Here is a 19,247-nt window from a genome sequence, read left to right as displayed (position 1 = left end):
GGAGGCATTATTCTATTTATAGGGGGAAATATTAGGAAAAGATGGAATATTTTTCCTCTGGACCCCTCATTCACAGGCTCAGCGTAGATGTTGTTCCTCAAACCAACTTTTTTCTTGTCAGTTTTTACAATACCTCCCTCTGTTTGAACGTTTCCCGACAATTCATTTCTGCAGTTTTCAGTCGGTTATAAATTTGGCTTTCTATCCGAATCGGTTTGATGCCCGCCAATTTGGTTGGGTGGTTTCCTACAGACGTCCCTTCTATGAACATACTTCTCGGATTCAGTCTTCTTCAAGAATTTGCTTGGCAATTTAATTCATATGGGAACAGTTCTTCAATTCCCAGGTAACATGAAAGTTTCTGTTCATCTCATGTCTGTGGCCCAATAACTCCACCGGGAAAGATGAGATCTTATGTTGCCGGTTTGATTCCAATGAAGTAAATGTTAACAATAAGACCTATTGGAGCAGGCGGTTCTTCTGTTCTAGGTAGCATCAAAGTTTACAAGGATTTTGCTAATGATTAGCCGTGAAAACCAGCTTGTGGTGATCAAAGAGCTTGAAATGACAGTCCTATCTCAGCATCCTATTTTCGGGCTCAATCCAAACTCGTTCTGGTAAAAGGCTTTTAATAATGTCTAATTATTTACAGGGAGCTGTACCTATTTCCAATGCAAAACCACCATCCGGGGAGAAAGTATCTGATCAGGATCAGGCAACAAATAAAGCAGTCCCTCAGACCTCAGTCGTTTTTATCTATCAAGCCAAAGTAGCTGGATTGCGTTGCAATGTAACAGCGACATGGTGCAAGAACCTCAGTAACCATTCCCTTACCATCAAGGTGGAAAACCCTTGTATTGAAAAGCATCTCACTTGCAAGGTAGATATACGGACCTGGCAGTTTTGGGGTAGAAAAGGTCTCAAATCCTTTGAACTCGAAGGAAAACAAGTAGGGATTTTCTGGGATTTTAGACAGGCAAAATTCTCCAGCCCTCCGGATCCCTGCTCTGATTATTATGTTGCCATGGTTTGTGAGGAAGAGGTGGTTTTATTGCTAGGAGACATGAAGAAAGATGCATACAAAAGAACCAGATCAAGGCCATCTTTAGATGATGCCACCTTGTTGTGCAAGAAAGAGAATGTGCATGGAAAAAGATTGTTTTATACTAGAGCCATGTTGGCTGAGGGTGCAAAAGAACATGACATTGTCATTGAGACATCTCTATCTGGGCCTGGTGATCCTGAAATGTGGATTAGCATTGGGAATGCAATGGTGAGTCGTGTTACAAACTTGAATTGGAGATTCAGGGGGAATGAGACTGTGATGGTGAACAATTTGCCTGTACAAATTTTATGGGATGTGCACGATTGGTTGCATAGTAACTCTGGATCAGGTCCTGGTTTGTTCATCTTCAAGCCAGGCGCACTGAAATGTGTATTAGATAGTGTTGCTGATGTTAAAAATTGCAGCCATCAAAGGAATGAGGATGGTTGCCAATATGAGTCCTCCTTTGTTCAAGAAAACCAATCCACCAAAGAGTTTTGCCATTTCTTATATGCTTGGAGAAGTGAGTAAGAGGGACAGACAAAGACTAGCTGCATTCCAATCTTACATGTTACATGATTAATATATCAATTCAGTGTTCTTTACGTAAAAGCAAATAATATTTGTATCTTAATATCGGTTCATTTATTATTTTTTTTCAATTTTCCATTTGGTTTATATTTTCAAGATTTTAACATTTGATGCGAATCCAATATGGAGATTGATTCACATGAGAATTACATCTATATGCCTAAAAAGAGAATTAAACTGTAAATTACTTCTCTTTCCATAATTAGGCCAAAAAAATTTAAATTTGGGTGGTAGAGTGGAGATTATGTTCTCCATATTTGAACAAGTCAAAACTAAATATCTGCCGAAAAAAATATAAAATAAAATAAAAAAACTAAACAGTCAATCCAAACCAACGTTTTCTAAGTCTCGTTTGGATATATAAATAGTTTCATCTCAGCTTATCTCATTATTATAATTTTTTCAAATTTTTACACAAAATATAATAAATAATTCAAAATTTTTAACTTTTAAAATAATAATAATATTTTATTAAACTTTTAATTTTTATCTAAAACCATCTAATATTCATTTCAGTACGAGGCCTAAGAGTTGCTATTCATGAACGTAACTTCCCGAATATAACAAACACTTGCATAAAAACTTCGATCATTGGGTTTACAAAGTGATCACTTTGGGCCTTTAGGCACACAATTCTTGGGCTTCCATACCTTCGTGGCCCACCTCAACTTATCCCAGTCCGCAATTGCTGAACAGAACCGCCCTTGCCGCTGGAACTAAACCCTAACCCCAGTGTCCCACAGGACATTAGGGTTCACGCTTCGTCTCTGAAAACTCAAAATCGAATTCAAAATGGCGATTTTTCCGGGAAATATCATATCAAGAATCTCATCTCATCTTCAATTTCGAGTCTTCTTCATTCCCTGGTGAGAGATTTCTCTGGATTAGTATCATAACCGTCTAGCTTCTGTTTGCCCCCTAGGAAAATGAAGGAAAGTAATAACATTCTTTTCGTTTTTAGGGTGATGAAGAACAATGCCACTGCCATCACATGTTTGCAGAGAAGGGACTGTGGTTCATCAGTTCCGGTTAGGTACATTCCTAAGACATCCTCTAAGATTAAAAAATCCGAAAGACCTCTGCCTATAAAGGGTTCCAAGAAAAATGAATTCCGTAACTGTTCGGATGGAATACAGAAAAGTTTTGTTTTTGACGACGAGAAGTCTCAGAACCAGAATCAACTGTTGGTGAACAACGAGTCTTTTGGTGATTTTGAACAAGGTATTTAGTATCTTTTTATTTGTTCAAGTACTTAGAACTGAAATTAGTTTATAGTTTGGATTATTGTAAATTACGAGTAACGTTTTGGTGCATCTAGGGCGATCTTGAATGTTCATGTTCACATAATTCATGGGCTTTAAGCATGAGGTAGAAGCTCTCAAATTATCTTATTCCTGTTGTGAGGAGACTTTATATGATACGATTCAGGTTTTAAATACAATAGCCATAGAACAATAATTGTACAAGCATGAAGAGTAGAAGGCATTGCTTATTTGCCTCTTAAGGTAGTAGTTTTATAGATTTGGTGGACATAAAAGTAGGAATGCCTTATAACCTTGCTTTGATACAAATTTATTTCACTCTATATGCAAATAGATTATTTTATAGATGCCATGCAATCTAGTGGTTTGCATATTGCTTTCATGTAATTAACTGGGCTGTATATGTGCACAAATTTTGTATCATGCATGTGGATGGAAAGATTAAATTCTTCACGTTGTAGCATGTGTAGACTATGAATTCATAGAAGAGCCTAAGGAGGTTGTTGAAGAGTTCATTTTTCATCAAGGGAAGGATTGCAAACAGGATGCATCATGTGATGCTAAAACTAAGCAAGAAGCAGAAAAGTTGGCAATTGAATTACTTGCAACGAGGTTAGAATATTATTATCAGTTACTTCATGGCTTTAGGCGGTATCATTCATGTGTATCTGTGTCTGCAAGCAGACTGTTTTTTGAGCATGTTTTCTTCCCTTTCAGATCATTCACAGCTGTTGAATTGAGAAAGAAATTGCAGGGTAAGAGGTTTTCAGCCGATACTGTGGAGGCAGTAATAAACAGTTTTCAGAGCAGGTGCAAAATGCAAATTTCATTTTCAACTGCATGTTACACTTCTAGCAATTGCAGTGTTTTCATGGCTAATCTATCTGTTTCTCATTTTTCCAAGTGCATATTACAACTTTTAGCAATCCTAATATGTACACTTGTTCCAAAGAGATTTCATTTTATGGCTTGTGCAAGTTTGACCCTTTTAGTTTATTGTAGAGGGTTTATCAATGATAGCTTGTACGCGGAAACATTTTCTCGGTCTAGATGGTCTATGTCAAGTTGGGGACCAAGGCGCATCAAGCTGGTAAGCTGTTCTGTTTTAGCCCTTCGGTGTCCTGCCAAATGATATTGCTACATCCTATTAATATGCATCTCTGAGAGCTGTGTTGTCTTTATATCCATTGGCCTTGTTATTATTAGGTTCTGTAATTACCGATAAAAAAAATGTTCTGTAATTATGTGATATTTGGCATGGTATCTAGAAAAAATAACCTCCAAGAAAAGATTGTTTGAAGATTACGTAGTGTGTTATTGCTTATAAAAAAAAATTACGTAGTCTGTTTGGCAACCTCTCAGATTTGGTGATAGCCTTAGGGGAGGTTTGGATAGTGAGTTGAGTTGAGATGAGATGAGATAAGATGAAAGTTGAATTAAATATGAGTAATGCTACTCATAATCCCAATTCTCATCATCTTATGGTGTGGCATTAAATGATTGGAGATTATTTATTATATTTCATTTGTGAACCTATCATCTAATGTGACATCATAAGATAATGAGAGGATGATGAAAAAAGAGATGATGAATAGATTTTTTCATAAAATTTTATCAGAATATAGTTTTTTAATATTATTTTTGTTTTGGGATTTGGAAAAGTTGAATTGTTTATTATATTTTGTTTAAAAGTTTGAGAAAGTTGTAATAATGAAATGAGATGAGATGAGCTCATTATCCAAACATGGCATGTAGCCCCTTTTCCTCTGTGTGCGTCGGGGATAGATAAGTGAAAAAGGTAGAAGAGCCAGTTACTGCAGATGACTTTGAGAACAAATGGTCTAGTCAATTTAGGAAGTCTTTCTTCTTCTCTTCTTTCTTTATTGTTTCCAATAAATACCAGAAACATATATTACATCTTTGAAAGGAACATGTGATCACTTATTCTAAAAGAAAAAAGAACAGGTGATCAGTATCTTAAATTTCATTGATCTTTTAATATAAGTTTGAGCATTTGTCTGTGGTGATATATCCCGGGTATATCTGAATCACAATGCACACTGTTAAAGAAATTGTTCTCGAAACTATCCATCTGATCTTGTCTCTGTCTCTTGTACCAATAAATTAGTTAATAAACAAGTAGACTATGATGACTACAGTTTTTGGCTCTTTTCAGCTCATGGAAGACAAAAAATGAGACTGATTGTTGATATGCTTATTGATAATTTGATACATTACTTTTACTAGCGCATTTTGTTGTAGTTGGTGTTGGCTTTGGCTTGCTTATTTGATTTTTATGTTAAAAAAAAAATACAAATGGAAAAATAAAATAAGATGTATTAGAAGAGAAATAATAAGACTATTGCATTAATTTTCTCTGTTATTATTTAGGAAATGTTTTTATTGTTGATATTTTTTAACATGACGTAGCATTGCTGTTGGAATAGGCACTATTGAAGAAAGGAGTAAGTGAAGTTGATGCGGAGAATGCAGTAAAACTAGTGTTTGAGGATGGTGAATCTAGTGATCAAGAGTCAAATCTTGGCTTGTCAAAGCTTTCCATGGATCAGTTATATATTCAGGCCTCAAAGCAATGGCTCCGAGGTCGGGATTTGCCGAAAGAGACAAGGAAATCGAGGATAGTTAGGTGGCTTCAGTACCGTGGTTTCAACTGGGGTATTGTCAGTATCATTTTAAAGAAGTTAGAATCAGAGTGTCCTCCCTAGGCCACCTGTAGGATCGCTTATATTCATGGCTTGTAAGAAGTGGGATGCTATGCCATATTCATCGCCCCAGATGTAGTGTAACATGGGCAGGGTTACACTATCATTTGGAACACACTGCTCTGGGCAGAAATATAGTCCCGTTGGGCTTTACACTCCAAACCATAGTATCAGCCTGCATACCATAGAGACATTCAATCTATAGGTAGAATTACCCAAGTGACGGTACAGAGATGCTGTTGGTGGGATCAACTTTTTTTATTTCTGAGAGTAGAAATTCACATGTACACAGTTAACAATCTATCGGAAATCTAGTTGTTTGTTCTGTGTATTACTCGTTGATTGTAGTTTGTTGAACAATATTGCCTACAATAGAGCTTACAGTGTATCCGAATGTAGATTCTTTTCATATGCATGTATGGGTGTGTATAATAGATACACATTGGATCAGTTTAACTTTTGTAATTGCAGCTTGGGTACACGCCTATACACGAGGTATTAACGATTCTTTTGGATCAAGCTAACCTCGACAATCTCTATCCTTTGTGTGTATGTACGCCCACCCACTTATACACATATATAAATATTGGGTGCGTAAATTAAAACGAGAAAGAAGATGAAGCCCCTGAGCGAACTCTCCAGCCTTACTTTGATTCTAGGGGGTGCTTACAAACCATTATACGCCATTCATCACCTATCCCATGTGACTCCTATCCTCTCATTCTCATGAAGTTATTTACCTCAACAATCTCATTAGGCCTTCTGCTCACGTTATCACAGCCCATCACCCATGTTACTGAGCTGTTCTTTTGTTATGGTATATAATTATATATGGTAGTGGTCCTGCTGGCAGGTGTACCTCTGATTAGGACGAAGGGTGTTATAGACTAAGATTAGTACACCCTTACAGAAGACAGAAGAGTAGTTTTTTCCTTGCTGGAATGTCCCTCTCAGACTGCACATGAACATGTGATGTGTGGATCGTGGGACCATGTGAGCTTCTGCTGGAAAGACGGACTTACAGACACGCACACACACAGGTGGGGAATCTCGTCTCATACAATAAATTCTAACTGTATAAAAATACCAATCATTGTATTAGCTTTAATGGACCCTGCATTCCCCATCTCACCTTCAAGAGACAGAAAAGCCATCACTATTCCCAAGATAATCCCCCCCCTCCCCTCCCTGTGGCGGAGCTATCGAGGGATCAGAATTATGTTACATATGTTATGCTAACGCTGACCGAGTATTTGAATTGAGAGTTATACTAGTAGATCAATTATTTTTAATTTACAGCAACCGCATACAGCAGAAACTACAATTCCTCCTGCAATCTACTGCCTTCTCTAATGAATTCTTTGATAGATTATACACAACACATCAAGCACCTCCTGAAATATATAATTAATTCTTAAACGGAATCATCGGAGAAAGCAAAGGAGCAACTAGACGACCCTCCTTGTGGAACTAATTTCCTAGCAGGAGGTGAGGAACGAATAGCTGGCAAGCCTCCCTTTGACATGTCAAGTTCTGGCCTTATGGCCTCCACATGTCGAATTTCTTTGAGCATTGCAACGACATCCTTCATCATGGGACGATCGTCCGGGCGGGTACTGATGCAGAGAAACGAAACTGCTAGTGTTTGGAGCATTTCGTGCATTGTAGGGTCAGCCCTCCCCCTGAGTTTTGAATCAAGAATGTCACCTGGGTCTCGCTTAGTCGCTAGGTGGTCACGAACCCACTGAACCAAGTGCGCACCACCTGGCAAAGTTGGGTCTAACGGGTGTCTGCCCGTCAACACCTCAAGAAGAACCACACCAAAACTGTAAACATCACTTTTTTCAGTGATACGCTGCATCGATGCATGCTCTGAAAACACAGTGGAAAAAGAAATGAATAGCGGTTTACTTAAATGAAATTAGTGAAGAAAAAATGAAGATATTATGCGAATTGAATTTAGATAGAACAAAAAATTAGCTAGAAAAATATACCAGGAGCCATGTATCCATAAGAACCGGCAAGAAGAGGTCTTTGACTTAGTTTGGTATCATCGTGATCACCATTGCTATCAACAATCCTAGCCAACCCAAAGTCAGCGAGGTAAGGTTCATAGTTAGAACCCAACAACACATTCATAGCTTTCACATCCCCATGCAAAATAGCAGGCACACAGTCATGGTGCAAGTATGCAAGCGCATGCGCCACGCCCAAAACAACATCATATCTAGCCTCCCACTCTGCTCCTCCCTTCCCGGCACCATGCAGGAGTGAACTTAAGCTTCCATTTGGGAGGTAATCGTAGAACAGAAGCTTTAGATTCCGATTTGATGCCCAACCCAAAAGCCGGATGATATTCTTGTGTCGGATTGAACCCAGCGTCTGGATTTCAGAGTTGAATGCTCCCGACTCTTCTGATGACCACATCTTCTTTACTGCTAGAGTTTCTCCATTCGGAATTGTCACCCGGTAAACAACTCCAGAGCTCCCGGTGCCAATCACATTAGCTGATGTTAGATTCTGGACGATGTCAGCAGTGGAGAACTCGAGCTTTTGATACAGAGTCATTTCCCAAAAGTCATCTTCCGCGAGCTTGCTGCTGGCCATACGGGCACGTACTAATATGTAAATTGCTAGTAGCACTAGTACCGCACTAGTGCTAATGAGGATGGACATCACTAGCCTCATCGCTGATCTGGTGTTTCCATCCGGTCCCATGCCGCCAGCCGGAGTAATAACCCCGTTGGAGATGTAGAGACCTTTGTTTGCAGCTAAGTCACTCAGAGGGAGTTTCTGAAAGAACGGAGTGTTGGGCAATTCACCAGAGAAGTCATTGAAGGATAGATTGAGGGAGACAAGGTTTTGAAGATCTGCAAGATTGTTCAGATTCCCACTGAGCTTGTTGTGGGAGATGTCTAGGACTCCTAGCTTGGTAAGACCCGAGAATTCAGATGGGATCTCACCAGAGAATTGGTTACAGCTCAGATTGAGAGAGATTGCGAGTGCTGGAATTTGACCGAGTTCCTTTGGAATCTCACCATAGAAACTATTGCTCCCAAGGTCTAAGAGCTGTAGCTTACTGCAGGACAGGATCTCAGCTGGAATTCTTCCAGAAAGTTTATTCTTTCCCACGTTGAGTTTGGCTAATTCCGTTAATGATCCAATGCTATGAGTCAGTGGCCCTGTAAGCCTATTGTCCGAGATGTCCATGAACTGCAGGCTTCTGGGCAGAGTATCTGGCACAAAACCAGCGAGCCCATTTGAATGAAGATCAAGAAACTCGAGGTTTTTGCATCCAGATATCGATGGAGGAATTCCTCCAACAAGACGGTTGTTGCTCAGGTCAAAGAAATTCAAACTCCTCAAGTTTCCAATCTCCGATGGAATAGTTCCCGCAAGTCTATTGCCATTTAGTCGTAACCTGTACAAATTCGTGCAGTTTCCTATATCAGGAGTTATAAAGCCAGAGAGGTCATTGGAAAGCAGCAACAGCTTTGTGAGATTCTTCAGAGCAAATATCTGCTTCGGTATTGGACCAAATAAGTTGTTATAAGAGAAATCAAGAGCCTGAAGATCTTGGCACTTGGAGAGACTCTCTGGAATATTTCCTGTTAGGCTGTTCTCCCAGGCAAAAAATATAGTTAAGCTCTTTAGATTGCCAATAAGAACAGGAATCTCGCCCTCAATACTGTTGTTGTCGATTTCCAGTTGAGTCAGAGCCGTGCAATTTGAGATCTCAGAAGGTATGGTACCCGATAAGTGATTAACACTTAGATGAAGTTCTTGAAGCTTGGAAAGCTCTCCAAAACTTTTCGGAATGCTGCCAGTCAGAAGATTTGCTGATAAGTCCATTACTGTGAGCTCTCTGCAGCTTCCTATCTCTACCGGTATTGTACCCACTAAGCTGTTCTGCCACAACAATAGACTCTGGAGTTTGCTGAGCTCCCCGATTGTCTTTGGGATTGAACCAGAGAGAGAATTCTGGTACAAGTACAGGTTCTGCAACTCGCTGCTGTTCCCAATCTCTTCTGGAATGGAACCAGACAGTAGAGACGTATAAATGGCAATGGTATGAATTCTTTTCAGCATACCGATTGATGAAGGAAGTCTTCCAGAAATGCTGGTTTCGGCCAGGCCTAACATAACCAAGTTAGTGCAGTTTCCAATCTCCCAAGGCAGCTCACCCTTGATATCTTTATTCCCGCCTGCTCGGAAGATTTCAAGCTTGCTTAATGCTCCGATACTCTTTGGAATTTCACCGCCGAGTTGATTGTCATAGAGAGTCATATGCACAAGGCTTGAGAGGTTTCCAATATTGGAAGGAATAACACCTTCAAGGAAATTTGAATTGAGAAATAAACTCCGCAGCTTGCTGAGCCTGCAAATTTCCACTGGGATTTCGCCTGTGAGAGAATTACTGCTGATATCAATCACACGGAGCTCCTTATATTCTCCTAGCTCTTTCGGAATTGTGCCTGTTAGATTTGTTGACGATAGGTTAATGATCTCCAAGGACCTGAGAGATTGTAAATTTGAAGGCACTGGACCTTGCAAATCTGCTGTTTTCAAGCTTATCTCGTTCACGTCGCCATTTGAGTTGCAGTGAACCCCAAACCAGTTGCATGGACTTGGGTCTGCAGGATTCCAAGAGTTCAGTGCATCTGTGGAGTTGTTTAAATTGTTCTTCCATGTTAAAAGAGCTAGTCCTTGCTCATTAATAGAGTAACAACAAGAGAAGAAAAGAGTGTTTATCGAAAGAAGTAAGGTGAAGGAGAAGATAGTGCGGGAAAGCAGGAGATGCCTTAGGCTTGCAGGCATTGCTGCGAGAAGAGAACAGGTGATCTGTTTTGGGATTGTAGAGGGGGGAACCCCATGTTTTGTTTATAGAAGAAAAGCAGAAGATCTGGATCCAAGAGCGCCTTCTTTATTCTATTTTATTAGTGTAATTGGTAATTTTGTTTAGTCAATAGAGATGGTGATGGAGTTGGCTTTCTGGATTTATTAATGTTAATGGTTTTTTTTAATGGAATATTTGTTTAGCCACTCATTTAATTAGCTCAAAGTTTCAGCGTCGTTTGTTTTCACAGCACATCTCAACTCATATCCTCTCATCTCATCTAATCATTACAACTTTTTCAAATTTCTACACAAAATAAAATAAATAATTCAATTTTTTTAAATTCTAAAATAAAAATAATATTAAAAAAATATATTCTAATAATATTTTATTTAATTTTAATTTCAATTTATCTCATCTCATCTTCGAAAATAAACGAGGCCAAGTGGATTTCTGTTTGTTACTGTTTCTGTAGGTTGCATACTTTTTACTGTGACTAACTGTCAGAAATGAAAGCGTTGGTGCTGAATGCCATGTAAAGAAAGTGATCCCTTTTTATTGCCAACTTTGATGGTTATGTTATCCTGATTCCTCTTTCTTGGATCATTTTTGCTTTGTATCCTCATATAGTTATAGTTGGAGGAGAATACTAATATGGTTAAGTCGTGCATGGACAGATAAAATGAAGATTAATAGTTTCCCCAACTCTTATCCAACTGAGCTGTTCGATTATGAGATTAACTTGCAGACAGTGATAGGCTAAATGATAAAGCCAACTATACACAGTGACCCATTGAATGTTTTAGCGTCAGACTCGTTAATCAAGATGGTCATGTCTTCTTTAATATGTAAGGTCAGGTCCAGAGGTGGTCCATCAGTTTTATGTGGCAATTGTTGATGAGCCGGCCATGTGGTAGTTACTAGTTGTGTTTCTGTACATTCACAATGTTTTGAGGATCTAAATCCAAGCACAGACACATTTACATGCGTATATATAAATTTGAGGACTATTATCAAATCATGTTAAGAAAGGACGATCAGGTTTTGGTTAAGAACCAGGCATGTGTAACTTCAGTATGAACTTACTTGAATTTCATGGATCTGGCTGGAGTGGCTCTTCTGTTGAAGGAGAAATGGGCGTATGAAAAGCATTTAGGGAGATCTATTGGGGGTTTATTTTATAAAATGAAGCAGTTTGTGGAATCTGATGGAGCAATGAAGGAGCACATGGAAGCAAGGAATATGTTGAGATGTGTAAATTCTATAATCTGCATATAAGGTCATGCTGTCGGGCGGTCTTTGCTGTAAAGGATTAAAAGAAGCAAAAGAAAGGCTTCTTGGCCTTGAGTGGAAGGGACAAGAGTTCTTAATACTATTATTTGAACAAATCAAACAACAGATGACAAACACAAAACAGAACAAAAAAAGAAAATAGATCGGGCCATTTACCTTAAAAAAACAATATTAGGTCATGGGTCAGCCCTCGTGCCACAGCAATTGGCATTATGAGCGAACAGGCTCCATTAGAAAATAGTGATCATTTGCATCTATACATGTGTAATAATATAATGGAAATATTCATCCTTTGTCTCCATGATAAGAAAAGATGATCAAGACAAGTTTTACTTTATGATTGTGGCTCTCAAATGTCACAGTGAAAAGATTTACAATTGGAACAGAAGTGCTCCACTTCCTTTGGTATAGCGAACTGCAGAACAAATTTCATAGCAACCAAACAAGGCCTTAAGAGGAATAGAAAGGAAGAACTTCCATTATTATGAGTGGATTATTAAGATTTCCACTGAACTGGGAGAGATTGAGGATAAGAAAAATATATGGTAAACAGAAATTGCTACGTAGCAACCCAACCATGGCCGCACAAAAACTCACTGATACAGACCACAAAAGGGTGGACAACTTGAAGTTTCGTTTTCCCTGCTCGATCCAATGAATCCTAATGATAAGAACCCTTGATTTGATTAAAGATCCTTAAGCATAATCTGACCATAGATTTCAAATGGATTATCTTGTTGGTAGCACACATCCTCTATATATGATCAAAATCATTGATTGATGGAACCCAGTAGCTACGTAGTGTAGGAAGATTGGAGACTCTCAATCTCTCTCCACCACCATGCTTCAATTTCTCAAAATTTCAACTTCAAAAGTTGATTGGTACTAGCTGAGATGCATTTGCCAACAAACTAATTATATCACGATGCACGAACTGAAATTAATTTGCTAATAGAAAAAAAGTGGCCCCCAAGTAATTCATGGTGAAAAAAAAAAAAGGAGAGAAGATCTATGAGCCGAAGTAGGAGCAGTAAAGGGACACAAACAACATTAAAAGAAAGGACAAAGGCTCCAGCTAATATAGATGAGAAAGAAAAAAAAAAAAGTACATAATCTGGAATGGTCCCTCCTCCAACCCCATCTTTTATTGTTAAGTTTAAATTCTTGGTGAAAGCCTACTCAAAAAGGCTCACCTATCCTAGAAATTAATAAAGAATTTGCAGCAAAATATGAACTTGCAATACACGATTGGGGTGATGTCATTTGCCACCCAGCAATAATGGCTGGTTAAATTCCCACATGCAGAAAACAAGAAAACCCTTTGCATTAAAACTTTACAATGATCAAGGACATAGGTAATTTGGAAAAAAAAAAAAAATCGTTTTTTTTTTTTTTAACCATCGTTTATATCTGAGGGGACTTCTGTCTCTGTGTATGCGTGATTACAGCGAAGCTTTCACCAACCATCTGGTAACTGCACCAATATATATTATGGTTTATGACATTGTGTAGGAATTGGGATTTGAATGTAAACCACAATATATATGGTGGTAGTGGTAGATCAAGTCACATGATTGATGGGAATCTGATCACACTTATAATGGTTTAATAGAAGGAGCTAGCACATGACATGACCTGACATGTATTCATACAAATCAATTGAGAAACACCAGCCAGAATCGAGTTCATTGCATGGTGTAAAGAGTAATTCAAGATCATGTTTTCAGCTTTGTTTATTGACATTATGTTTTCACATAGACGCCATGTTACAGCCATTCCTTGTCCTGCAATTTTTAATGGTTTTTTTATTTGTCAGTTCTCGTTTTAATTTGGCATTGAGAGTTGCACATGAAAGAAAGAGAGAGAATCATGTAGATGTAATGGAGAGATAGAAGGGTGAGTTGCTTATTATTTTATTAATGAATTAGTTGTTTCACATGGAGAGGAAAAGTTGATCATCGCCGGCCTAGAGAAAAATGAAACACCAAAATGTTCCAAAGTGGGGGAGAAAGAAGAGAGATTGGACTTGTAAAAGAGGTGGACCCTATGAATATGAATGTGGTTTACTGTGAGTAGTATTGTTTACACACTTTTGTGCACATCTCTGATCTGCACCGTTAATCCTAAACTTTAATTGAAAATGAATGGTACAGATGTAAGAAAGATGTGCATAAAAAGAGGAATTCTATGCATCAGACACTATTCATTTTCATACTCTACACCTATAATTTTTTTTTTTTTCATAGAGTGTAAGAGTGTTTTTCATAAGGTGTAGAGTGTAAGATAATAAATAGTGACTGATGCATAAAATTTTTCACATAAAAAAACTGGTAAGAATATTTTTCATCTTTTGAAGGACAGACACTCGAAGGAACTTTTTTTGCAATCGGTACTTGACACACGTGCAATGGAGTTGGCAAATTGGATATGCTCCTTAGACTTCTTCTTTTTCTACTTAATCCCATAATAATGCACCATGATGGGATCCAAATTAAGATGTCATTGCCTAAAGTGCAATCCTATCAAATTGACTCCTTTGGGTCCATGACCTTCCATTTCCGAAAGGAATTCCCATCCAATCATTTGCCCAATTCTCGATAATTCTCCCCAAATTTTCAAAAAAGAAAATAAATCAGGCAAAGTTGGGAACCATTTCAACGGGGCCTCGTGTAGAAAATTGTTAGCTTCGATGTAACATTGATGACAAGCCTACTTTGCTGATAATCAAGGTACACTCTGCTGGAACAAAACCTCTCTCTATCAACTTTTAATGGTCAAAATTACTAATCCATATATATATAATTGAATGGCAATTTGCATTATATGAGTTACGAGTAGTGCTATTGCAAAGATTTTACACCACATACTATTCACATAGAATAATTTAAAATTTAAAATTTATTTTTAAATTAAATTATGTCGCATGAATAATATAGTATAAAGGTTTTTAAATAGAAGTTATTTATATTTAAAATAATCGAAAGAAATACGAAAAGATTAATTAAGTCATTTTAAGTTTAATTGAGAACCATGGACGGTCTCTATCTCATATATAATTAAGTGCGTACTAGTTGGTAATAGACTTATGATAGACCATTATTTGCTTCTAATTGGATGGATTGTCAAATGGAAGCAATAAGACTAAAAGGAACATCCAAACATCACTGTTTTGATTTGATTCCACCCTCTAATACTTGCTTCTTATTGGATAAATGTCGAAGCAACACGACTAAAGGAAACATCTATATCTTCATTCAAATCAATCCCCTAATCTTTGTAAGCGGAATACTTGGTTTCAGACTTATGCTAGCTAGACCACTCTATGTTCATTCATTTCTTTTTTTCTTATAATTGGATCCACCATTTGATTTGTGCACATAATAATTGGCCGTTTTAGATAAGACTAGGTTAATAGAGAGGGTTATGGTGGTAGACCATTCTTTATTCATTTTCTTTTCTTAATCTTTAACTGTAAAGTATACTATTCACATCATTTAAATAGTAAAATTTAATTTATAAGATTCAAATTTTAAAACCTATTTTTCAAGTTAAATTATATCATATAAACATGTTATTAAGTATGTCTTACACACAGGATTTTAGAATATATATATATATATATATATATATATATATATATTTTTATTTTCAAGAAGTCATTGTTTTTCTTAGTGCAGAAGATGAACTTTCGCTTTCAATAATTTCGTTATAAAAAACAGGGCTCGATGAAGACAAAGCTTCATCTAATTATAGCGGTCAAATAAGAGTTCTCTAATTTCCTTAATTTCAGGATTTTTGTTCCCAAATGGTGTCTTTGGAATCCTATAAAATATAAAGAAAGATAGATAATGGATGTACGGTGGGAGAAAGGTCTTCTTCAGACCCAGCTTAAGAAAATAAATATTTCTTTACCTAAAGCACAAAACTTTTAATAATTATATTCAGTCAAAATTCGTGTACGAGACTTCAGAACCTTTTTTCTTTTTCTTTTTTTTTGAGAATTTATCGATATTTTTCTTTCAGCCGTAAGAAAAAGAAGAAAAGGAAACAACCCACCACCCTTGATCTGTTGTGAAAATTGGTTTAAATATCAAGTTTTTATAATCCCATGCAACTTTGTGTAACACCACTAAACTATTTTAAAAGAAAAATTCTATACACCACATTACCCTCTCACTCTCCTCATATTATGCTTATAAGATATGACTCATTTATCATTACTAAATTATCTTTTATTGGATAATTCTTTATTATCTAATGATGATAAATATACCACATCTTACATAATAGAATGAAAATAAGATAAGAATATGGAGTATCGCATTGCTCATCTCAAAATTATGGATATAACATCCGCATAACACTATTATTATTAACACGACAATCATGCTAGAAATTCAAAAGTCCAACCATAATCTTAAAAGGGTAATCTTAATCGTAACATCACGATCACAATACTCACGCAACACCACTAACGTAGTGACTGCGAATTGAAGGGTACAGTTTGATTTAGAATTTCGAATCTTTCTTTGTAGACTCATGAGTGTTATTCGGTCATGACCCTACACTCATTTCCTTACGCAAGGAAGAGTGAGGAAGGTAAAAAAAAAAAAAAAGTAGGCAGAGGATTAATGGGATCGTGTCAGGTCACATGAAGCAAGTTCAGTGTTAAGGACAGCCTTTCTGAAAATATATGATAGTACCTAATAAAAGTAATGCTAAACCTAAACGATCCATCTTCTTGGGTGAAGCCATGAAGTATCATTACCTCATATATCAACCAGACCCAATTTCCTCCCAGTCGTTCGATATGAAAATTAAAATGTCTGTAGGTACTTCCAAGGCAATGGACAGAGTGCTTTGAGTTTGAGTAGTGATAGCAAAATAGCAGGGACGGACTGGTTTCACCACCAGCTAAAAGGTCCAGGCCTTCTTGCCATCCAATCATCGAGTACCTAAAAAGCCTAGTAGTCACTTGAGAAGACATCCGGAACTGCAGGTATTCGAACTTCAATTTTATTGGGCCTTTGCATGCCATTGAAACTTTCCCCTATAATTTCTAAACAATCCACAAATAAGCATACCTAACGAGTGCAGTGTTATATTTCTTGATGTTATCTTTTTAGTGTGGCCCAAATGAATAAATAAAAACATGCTACCTCTCAGATGACAGTTTGTTTAGTTCAGGCTAACTAAAACGAAGTACACCAGATCTCACTCTGCTTACTATCGATTGAAGCTTTGCATAAACAAAGTTCAGCAATGTTCTTTTGCCTTCAACAATTATCCTGAACACTTGGCAAAATGGCTATTGCAGGCAAAACTTAATATGGATAGGATCAATATGGAATCAGCTAACGTCGCCTAAAATTCCAAAGTTTCCACCAACACTTACGGGGGTCTCTAAAGTACGCAACAAATATACAAGTCAAGAACCATAAAAACAGAAAATCAAGGTCACCTCCCAAAACATTTCATTACTGAAGAGGTAAGGGCAGATGAGAGAAATTTCATCCCAGCAGATCCACCAGGGAAGTATGAAATGGCATAGTACAGGAGTGCAAGAACCTGCAAGTTCCATGGAAACATCAATTTCATTGTTCAGTTGGATAACATGTTAACTTCGCTTTTAAAGCTAATTGTTGATTCCGAGAATTGAGTTTACATATAGTACTTCTCAAGTAGAATAAATCAAGAACGCCCATAACATTTGTGCGTATCTTCTCCAATAAAGCAATGGTGAAAACCAAAAATTATAGGGATGCAAAGAACTCCATCCATCCAAGGTCCAAAGGCCCAGAAGATTGATTTCATTAGTCAATGAAACTGCACACATGCACACACAAGTAAAAGTGAAGAATGCAATTTGATACCTGTATCACAGAGAAGAGCACAGAGAGTATGTAGCTGTGAAGCACCATGGAAACATATATGGTAGCCACCATACTGCCGATGAATCCCAATGTAAGAGGAAGTCTCTGGATAAGTAAAAGCATTAGACAAGTATACTCATATTACGTTTTTCATAATATCAGACATCCATGCTGCAAAACATACAATAAAAGGAGTCTAAATTAAGCAGAGAAATACCTCCTTTGATGACATGTGGGCAAGCTGATTCTTTGGACCTCTGAGCGCAAAGAACGACCCAATGATAAAGCCACACCCAAGGGTAAAGCATATAGCAAATTTCTGGGGCATCAGCACCATGACTGGAAGGAACATGGTAAATGCGATAAAAACGAAGAAAACCCCACTTGCCAGAAGCAAACCAAAATACATAAGTGCTTTCCCTGAAGGGACACTACTAGTGGCAGACTGCAGGTTCCCAGGTAGATCTCTCACTCCTTTAGAAACCCTGAACAATCAAACAGAGATTACATGACGGGAAAAGAAAGGAATTCAACAGTTTCCCAAGTTTCCACTAAAAACAACCTAATATGTATGAGGCTATAATTCGAGATCATGCCTGATTGTTCTTTCACCAATTTTGCAGCCACGCTATCCAAAACACAGGATTCAGTTGATCCATCAATTATAATAGTGACACACTAGTTAATAGCCTATTTTGCCGAACCTCATAATTTAGAAAGCACTCTCTACCTCACTGTGGACGATATCAAGTACACACAATCAGATCCAAATACATACACTCTCTCTCACTCAGACTTAGAAATACATCCATAATCAAAACCACCAGCAGACATATCTATAACCCAAGATTAGATATTTCTCTAAAAGTATAAAGAACAAATTTTAGTAACCACAAAATTAGATTAAAAAATGGCTTAATTAAGAAAACAGAGGCTTACACATTGAAAGTGCCAGTGACGGTGTCGTTTGCGGACCTGACCGCAGCTTCGAGATCGAAGCCCAACCCCAAATCGGAGCTATCCTCTGAAGATTGCGTGGCCGCATAAGAATTCCAATCGGCTAGCAGAGACGAGGACGGTTTGTGCTGGTCCTCGCCGTTAATGCTCCCCGAGAACCATCCTTGCGCCATTTGCTGCATTGCCTTTTTCTTTCTTTATTTTTCTCGGCTCCAAGCACCCTTCAAACTTCCTGATTTCCAGGAAAATCTTATTAAAAACATAATAAATAATAATAATAATAATAATAATAACAAAGAAAAGAAAACGTTTTTCTACTTTTGAAAATGGTGATTGGCAGATTGCCCCGCAAGCAAAATGCAAATGTTAATGGAGTCGCGTTCTCCCCATCAGAATAATCGTTGCAGGGAGCTTAGGAATTAAGCAAAAGCCTAGGGAATTAGTCGAGGGTGGTGTGCGTAACCAAACGACGCCGTCTGGAAGCGGATTATAGAATTTTTTTTTCCCCAAATATTACGAACACTTTGTTAACAAAACAATGTTGGTCACTATTACAGTATCATAGTTCTCTTGTGGGATAAATTTTCGACGCTTATGCTTAGAATTGATAGGAATCTCATTGGTGGAATTAATCACTTGTACATGATGTTTTTTATACTGAAGAAG

General features: G+C 37.5%; 4 protein-coding genes across 5 annotated transcripts; 2 read left to right on the top strand and 2 right to left on the bottom strand.

Annotated features, from left to right (window-relative positions):
* The first annotated feature begins 110 nt into the window (after positions 1-110).
* Positions 111-1,688, top strand: LOC108985697. The gene has a single exon (XM_018958100.2). The coding sequence runs from the start codon at positions 635-637 to the stop codon at positions 1,574-1,576; it is 942 nt and encodes a 313-aa protein (XP_018813645.1). The 5' UTR covers positions 111-634; the 3' UTR covers positions 1,577-1,688.
* Positions 1,689-2,352: 664 nt separating this feature from the next.
* On the top strand, positions 2,353-6,036 carry LOC108985683. Of its 2 annotated transcripts, none has more exons than XM_018958080.2 (6): positions 2,353-2,502; positions 2,598-2,857; positions 3,369-3,510; positions 3,616-3,708; positions 3,901-3,988; positions 5,346-6,036. In XM_018958080.2, exons 1-6 carry the CDS (start codon positions 2,429-2,431, stop codon positions 5,622-5,624), a joined length of 936 nt encoding a protein of 311 aa, XP_018813625.2. In that variant the 5' UTR covers positions 2,353-2,428; the 3' UTR covers positions 5,625-6,036. The 2 variants fall into 2 exon arrangements, with proteins under 2 accessions (XP_018813625.2, XP_018813618.2); XM_018958073.2 differs by having other exon boundaries at positions 3,360-3,510.
* Positions 6,037-6,871: 835 nt separating this feature from the next.
* LOC108985669 (LRR receptor-like serine/threonine-protein kinase) lies at positions 6,872-10,618 on the bottom strand. The gene is made up of 2 exons (XM_018958048.2): positions 7,616-10,618; positions 6,872-7,493 (listed from the first exon to the last, which is right to left on the bottom strand). The coding sequence occupies exons 1-2, from the start codon at positions 10,437-10,439 to the stop codon at positions 7,036-7,038; spliced, it is 3,282 nt and encodes a 1,093-aa protein (XP_018813593.1). The 5' UTR covers positions 10,440-10,618; the 3' UTR covers positions 6,872-7,035.
* Positions 10,619-16,944: 6,326 nt separating this feature from the next.
* Positions 16,945-19,035, bottom strand: LOC108985660 (protein transport protein SFT2-like). The gene is made up of 5 exons (XM_018958040.1): positions 18,900-19,035; positions 18,564-18,813; positions 17,842-18,109; positions 17,625-17,729; positions 16,945-17,319 (listed from the first exon to the last, which is right to left on the bottom strand). Exons 2-5 carry the CDS (start codon positions 18,761-18,763, stop codon positions 17,209-17,211), a joined length of 684 nt encoding a protein of 227 aa, XP_018813585.1. The 5' UTR covers positions 18,764-18,813; positions 18,900-19,035; the 3' UTR covers positions 16,945-17,208.
* Between the last annotated feature and the right edge of the window lie 212 nt (positions 19,036-19,247).

The sequence above is a fragment of the Juglans regia genome, chromosome 2 (genome assembly GCF_001411555.2).
Source record: "Juglans regia cultivar Chandler chromosome 2, Walnut 2.0, whole genome shotgun sequence".
Taxonomy (NCBI): domain Eukaryota; kingdom Viridiplantae; phylum Streptophyta; class Magnoliopsida; order Fagales; family Juglandaceae; genus Juglans; species Juglans regia.
Note: the sequence above shows the minus strand (reverse complement) of the source record. Positions and strands in the feature narration are given on the sequence as shown.